At 42.2% G+C, this 7,292-nt stretch overlaps 1 protein-coding gene across 1 annotated transcript in view; it reads left to right on the forward strand.

The window, feature by feature from the left end:
* Positions 1–6,747, forward strand: part of POP1 (POP1 homolog, ribonuclease P/MRP subunit) — a 40,401-nt gene extending 33,654 nt beyond the window's left edge. The window contains exons 14-16 of the mRNA XM_082259355.1: positions 1–49; positions 2,655–3,014; positions 6,010–6,747. The exon at positions 1–49 is cut by the window's left edge and continues 106 nt beyond it. Of these exons, the coding sequence (XP_082115481.1) occupies positions 1–49; positions 2,655–3,014; positions 6,010–6,628 (1,028 nt within the window). The 3' untranslated portion in view covers positions 6,629–6,747. The remainder of the gene's footprint in view (positions 50–2,654; positions 3,015–6,009) is intronic.
* The last annotated feature ends 545 nt before the right edge of the window (positions 6,748–7,292 follow it).

Raw genomic sequence — 7,292 nt, forward strand, 5'->3', positions numbered from 1 at the left:
CTCAGTCTGCCCTGGAGAAAGAGGCTCAGCTGCTGACAAAATACACAAAGTAAGTTTATTTTCTTATCACTGGGGATACTTCAGCACATTATGATGATGGTGTTGGAATCATGGCAGAGGCACATTATAAAAGCACTTCAAAATTTCAAAATGATACAAGTTGTGAAGATCACACATATATATATATATATATATATATATATATATATATATATATATATATATACTCACTCACTCACTCACTCTCACACACACACACACTATTTCACAAAAGGGAGTACACCCCTCACATTTTTGTAAATATTTTATCGTGGTAACACTGAAGAAATGACACTTTGCTACAATGTAAAGTAGTGAGTGTACAGCTTGTATAACAGTGTAAATTTGCTGTCCCCTCAAAATAACTCAACATGCAGCCATTAATGTCTAAACTGCTGGCAACAAAAGTGAGTACACCCCTAAGTGAAAATGTCCAAATTGGGCTCAGTTAGCCATTCCCTCCCAGGTGTCATGTGATTCATTAGTGTTACAAGGTCTCAGGTGTGAATGGGGAGCAGGTGTGTTAAATTTGGTGTTATCGCTCTCACTCTCTCATACTGGTCACTGGAAGTTCAATATGGCACCTCATGACAAAGAACTCTGAGCATCTGAAAAAAAAGATTTGTTGCTCTACATTAAGATGGCCTAGGCTATAAGAAGATTGCCAAAACCCTGAAACTGAGCTGCAGCACGAGGCCAAGATCATACAGTGGTTTAACAGGACAGGTTCCACTCAGAACAGGCCACGCCATGGTCGACCAAAGAAGTTGAGGGCACGTGCTCAGCGTCCTATCCAGAGGTTGTCTTTGGGAAATAGACGTATGAGTGCTGCCAGCATTGATGCAGAGGTTGAAGGGGTGGAGGGTCAGCCAGTCAGTGCTCAGACCATACGCCGCACACTGCATCAAATTGGTCTGCATGGCTGTCGTCCCAGAAGGAAGCCTCTTCTAAAGATGATGCACAAGAAAGCCCGCAAACAGTTTGCTGAAGACAAGCAGACTAAGGACATGGATTACTGAAACTATGTCCTACAGTCTGATGAGACCAAGATTAACTTGTTTGGTTCAGATGTTGTCAAGCGTGTGTGGAGGCAACCAGGTGAGGAGTACAAGGACAAGTGTAACTGGCCTACAGTCAAGCATGGTGGTGGGAGTGTCATGGTCTGGGGCTGCATGAGTGCTGCCAGCACTGGGGAGTGACCTTGAGGGAACCATGAGTGCCAACATGTACTGTGACATACTGAAGCAGAGCATGATCCCCTCTCTTCGGAGACTGGACTTGCAGGGCAGTATTCCATCATAACGACCCCAAACACACCTCCAAGACAACCACTGCCTTGCTAAAGCAGCTGAGGGTAAAGGTGATGGACTGGCCAAGCATGTCTCCAGACCTAAACCCTATTGAGCATCTGTAGGGCATCTTCAAATGGAAGGTGGAGGAGCGCAAGATGTCTAACACCCACCAGTTCTATGATGCTTTCATTGAGGAGTGGAAGAGGACTCCAGTTTCTTCAGTGTTGTCACATGAAAAGATATAATAAAATATTTACAAAAATGTGAGGGGTGTACTCACTTTTGTGAGATTGTGTGTGTGTGTGTGTGTGTGTGTGTGTGTGTATTACACATGCATACACTGCCTGGCCAAAAAAGTTACAGCCAAAAAAAAGGTCACAAACATTTGACCGCCTTTAGCTTTGATTAGGGCACACATTCGCTGTGGCATTGATTCAGTAAGCTTCTGCAATGTCACAAGATTTATTTCCGTCCAGTGTTGCATTAATTTTTCACCAAGATCTTGTATTGATGATGGGAGAGTCAGACCACTGTACAAAACCTTCTCCAGCACATCCCAAATATTCTCAATGGGGTTAAGTTCTGGACTCTGTGGTGGCCAATCCATGTGTGAAAATGTCTCATGCTCCCTGAACCACTCTTTCACAGTTTGAGCCCGATTTTAATCCTGGCATTGCCATCTTGGAATATGCCCGTGCCATCAGGGAAGAAAAAATCCATTGATGGAAAAACCTGGTAATTTAGTATATTCGGATTGTCAGCTTACATTCTTTGAGCACATGCATTAACTATCCAATAGTATAGTTTCTGCATGCTTAGTTTACTTAGTTAATTCCAGGTAGAATTTGTGTGTGTGTATGTATATATTGTATATAATTTTTTTTTTTTTTTATTATTATAGCTTTTCATGTGACAACACTGAAGAAATGACACTTTGCTACAATGTAAAGTAGTGCGTGTACAGCTTGTATAACAGTGTAAATTTGCTGTCCCCTCAAAATAACTCAACACACAGCCATTAATGTCTAAACCACTGGCAACAAAAGTGTCATTTCTTCAGTGTTGTCACATGAAAAGATATAATAAAATATTTACAAAAAATGTGAGGGGTGTACTCACTTTTGTGAGATACTGTATATATAGTGTGTGTGTGTGTGTGTGTGTGTGTGTGTGTATATAGCAACTTCATCATTTAAAGTGTATATCTATGCAAAAACATTACACCCCTGCAGTACATGCACATTTTCCAAAGCAAAGAATACTGCTTTGGAACCTTTAGCAATCGCACTATTGAAAGCTGTTTTTCTTCTTGTTTCGTATAAGGCGCCCACCTGCAAAGAGGACAAACTTTATCAAGCATGGTATTCTGGCACCATTTCTGTGCCCCTGGGAACAGCTGACCCGAGAGTGGGAGACGCGGGCTGGGGCAGAGCTAGACAGATCTGTACAGAAGGACCATGGAACTGAAGCTGGGGCAGAGCTAGACAGATCTGTACAGGAGGACCATGGAACTGAAGCTGGGGCAGAGCTAGACAGATCTGTACAGGAGGAGGACCATGGAACTGACGAGCAGCTGCGTCATACCAAAGATGTAAGCCTGGAATCTGGTTCCATTGTCAGCACTGAGCAAAACCTTGTTGACGTCGTCAACCCTAAGGAAGCACAAGGTTTCTCTGTGTTAAGGTATGTCAAATATAGCAACATTTTAATTGTTTCTTTAAATGCAAATTAAGATTCCTGGTATATTAATTAAAAAAAAATAAAAAATGCAGTGTGAATTTACAGAATGTTACTACTTTGATATGATGTTTTGAAAGAAAGTGGTTTGTGAAAGCACAAGCAATAGTGGAACACAGGATTATCTATTGACACTTATATGGACTAACAGTCTGTGTTGACATTGGATTAATAAAGGATAAGTCCAGTCAACAACTAACGCTAAACCTGCTCTGTTCCACATTCTAAGACTATTCTATCTAACCCTATAAAGCAAAAATCACTGTACTTACCTTTTCTACACCCAATCCTGTCCGGTCCCACGCTGATCTGTCAGCGGAGAGGTAGGTGCAGGAGAGGCACTCAACAATAGAAGCCCCATAGTAAGTCTATGGGTGACATCACTTCCCATTCATTTCACAGCCGTTGTCAGTCCTCTCATGCACATATCTTCTGTCGATGGAGACCGGACCAGATTGGGTGTAGAAAAGGTAAGTACAGTGACTTTTGCTTTACAGGGTAAGATAGAATAGTCTTAGAAGGTGGCAAAGAGCAGGTTTAGCGTTTAGGTTTTGACTGGACTTTACTGGAATTGGCACTGTATGGGTAATAGATTTTGTTAGTGTGTTTAGAGTTTATGCTTACCATATGTAGTATGGCTCCCTTTACAAAACATATTTACTTAGTTGGTAAGGTTGAATAAAGACAATAGTCCGTTCAGTTCAAACTGTGTGGGTGTGTGTTTGTGTAGATAATCAAAATTGTGTTCACTAAGATGCTCGTCCTAGAGTCCTTTTAAAACCATCGATACTTCCTGCTAAAACCACTGATTGTGGAAAGGTTCCACATCCTTACTGCCCTGACAGTGAAAAACCCCTACACAGTTTAAGGTTAAACCGCTTCTCTTCCAATCTCAATGTGTGGCCCCGTGTCTTCTTACATTCCCTAAGACTGAATAGTTTCCTACCTATGCTGGGATCACCATTGAGGCATTTGTAGATCGCTATCATATCTTCTCTCAAGAGTCTCTTCTCTAGGGAGAATACATTTAGCGCTTGTGGTCATTCCTTGTGATTGAAGTCCTCCAGCCCCCTTATTATTTTTGTTGCCCTTCTCTGGACTCGCTTCAGCACATCCTTCCTAAGGATTGGTCACCAGAATTGGACAGAATACTCCAAATGTGCCTAAACCAGAGTTTTATAAAGTGGCAGGATTATAGTTTTATCTTTGGAGTAAATTCCCTTTTTAATGCATGCTAATATTCTGCTGTCTTTGCTTGCCGCAGCTTGACACTGCATGCTATTGCTTAGTCTGCCTTCTACTAGGACCCCCACATCCTTGTCCATCCTGGAATCCCCCAGGGGTTCCCCCCCCAGCTAGTAACTTGCATTTATATGTTTAACCCCCAAGTGCATTACTTTACATTTTTCAATGTTGAACCTCATTTGCCATCTAGATGCCCCTTCCATTTATTTTATTCAGGTCCTCTTGTAAGTTTTCTATATCCTGCTGTGATGTTATTGCCCTACTCCTTTTTGCCATAAGCAAACATTGATATTGAGCAATTTATCCCATCCTCTTTATCATTTATAATTTAAGTTTAACAGTGTTGGTCCCAGGACAGAGCCTTGGGGTACCCCATTTACCACTCTAGACCATTCTGAGTACACAGTATTTATCTAAAATTGATCAAAAGGCAGCGCTAACAGGTATATATAAATAATAAATACGTGTATACTGTAATAAAATGAGTAAATAAAGTGCACAATGTGATCAAAAGGTTACAAAATTCATAAATATTAAGGTGCATAAGTACAGGGCAATCATATGTCCATCGTGCAACCATATATATTAGTGCAAAAATAAATAAAGTGCAGTCCAAAAGATGGTTCCCTCAGTGGAACTAAAGTGCTGGAAGGTGCTTAGATAATCCACAAAAAGTGCCCAGGTGCTCTCAGGAAGAAGACCCCCTATGGGGATGCACTCACCAAATCTAGAAAAAAAGGAAGCCTTAAGCTCACACAATGTCCCCTGGATGTATGGATGGATCCAGCGCAGCCTCTTTAAGGATGCCTTTCTCTTAACTCCTCTCCACTTAATTCACGACCGTGTGTTATAAAGGAGAAAAGAAGCCATACATGGTGAAGCCCGTAGGTAATTTATTAAAAAGAAAACTACTCACAAGCGTTAGATTATATTGAGCATTGGTTACAATCACATAGAAGTCATCCAACTTCCGTGTACGCTGCCGGCGTGCGTTCCACGGTGGTTTACAGGAAATGACGTTGTGTATTGCTCCGCTGCCCGGAAGTGCGCCGACGCGTTTCGCCCGCCTTTTTTGGGTGTTATCAAAGACACAGTATTTATCACCACCCTTTTGGACGCGCCCCTGTAGCCAGTTTTCTATCCAAGAATAAAACGTATGGTCCATGCCTCCAGACCTCAGTTTGTAGCATAAGCTTTTGTGGGGGACTGTATCAAATGCTTTTGCAAAATCCAGATACACAACATCCACAGGCCTACCTTTGTCCAGGTGGCAGCTCACTTCCTTCTAGAATGTTAACAGGTTGGTTTGGCAAGAACCACCTTTCGTGAACCCATGCTGATTGCCGCTATTGAACCGGTTTTCATCAGCAAATTCTTGCATAATGCCTTATACCCTCCAGTAGTTTACAGACTATTGATGTTAGACTGACAGGCCTGTAGTTTCCAGGAATATAACTTGGCTCTTTATTGAATATTGGTACCACGAGGGCTTTTCACCAATCAGCTGCTACCATTCCAGTCAGTAAACGGTCCATAAAGATTAGGAAAGGAACATAGCCCGAACACAAAACAGACAAGCCGATGTAATGTTTGGTACCTGCTAGAAGGAAACCTCTTCGTTTTTAGGAATGATTAAAAAAAAGTCTGATATGCAGTGGAACATTGACTACAATATTTTCTCACTTTTGTTTTACAGAAAAAAAAGTGTTTTGAGAATGCTGTCTACCTTGTTTGATCCATATGGTAGTCATACCCCATCTCCAGAACTGCCAAGTCTGGTGAATCCCATTCTAAGAGACTTCCCAAGGGCATTGGTGTGGGTCAGACTGGCGATGGTGACAAAGGGAAGTCCAGAGCTGCATTCACTGATTTGCATTCCATCTCAGGAAGATTTCACCCAGCTGAGAAAAGACAAGTCGTTTGCAGGCCCCCAGGAGCCCAAGCACAGTGACCCTTTTAAGAGGAAAATAGTAAAACAGAGGAAGGAGCGAAAAAGGCAGAAATCCAAGTCGAAGCATGATGGCTCTGAGAAGATGGAGATTAGTGCAGATCTTTCAGCCAGTAATCAACTGACACTGGGGTTGTGGCCTAATCCTATACCGGAGGTGACCACACACTGCAGCAGGCTCCTATTTGGCTATGTTACGCATGGTGACTTCTCCATGGCTGCAGGATGTGGTGGGGCCTTAGGGTTTGTTAGTTTAACAGGTCTGTTGCATTTGTTACAGCAAACTAGTGACAAGATTGGTATTGTGTTACTTAGAAACCCATCTTCTCTTCAGTACAGGTTTGCAAAGCTGACCATTGATGCCTAAAAATAAGAATCTTTCCTTGAACTTTCAAATAGAAGTGGATCCAAGGCAATGATTGGAACCCAGGGTTTTCAATAAGTGCTACTACAATATAAAATTGCTTCAGAAGTTAATCAATGCAAGGGATCACCCTAAAATTTATATTTATAAATGGAATGGAGGCAGGTGGATGCTACCCATTGACTACCAGTGATGAGCGCAGGCATGTTCGCAGATGAGTCCAAACCTGTCTGAGCTATCCCATCAAGCTGTCAAAGCCGACAGGCAATCATAAGAGGCGGAGGAACTCCTTGCCTCACAGGCGAATGCTCCTTGCATACGTGCTGGGTGGGGAATGCTTCCGCCTCCTAGGATTGTCTGTTTGCTTTGATAGCTCAGGTGGGTTTGAACTGGTATCCCAACACGCCTGAGCTCTTCCCTATTGACTACTCATACAATATTTCTTTGGGATTCCAGTTTAAGTTTTCTCTCCCAACCCTTCCCACAGTTTCTAGCTCAGTTTTGAGTGAACTGACTCTTTACCACTTACAGAAATTTGGGAATAGCCATAGTTGATGTAGTCTTAAAATCGACATGCCTAGCAGCCCTATTGATCCAGTGAGCACATTGTTTTCTGAGTTACTGACCTTGGACAAACGTGGATTATGAATTCTGACTTTTCTCTTCA

This window comes from Pelophylax lessonae (assembly GCF_965119305.1).
Source record: "Pelophylax lessonae genome assembly, chromosome: 5".
Taxonomy (NCBI): Eukaryota; Metazoa; Chordata; class Amphibia; order Anura; family Ranidae; genus Pelophylax; species Pelophylax lessonae.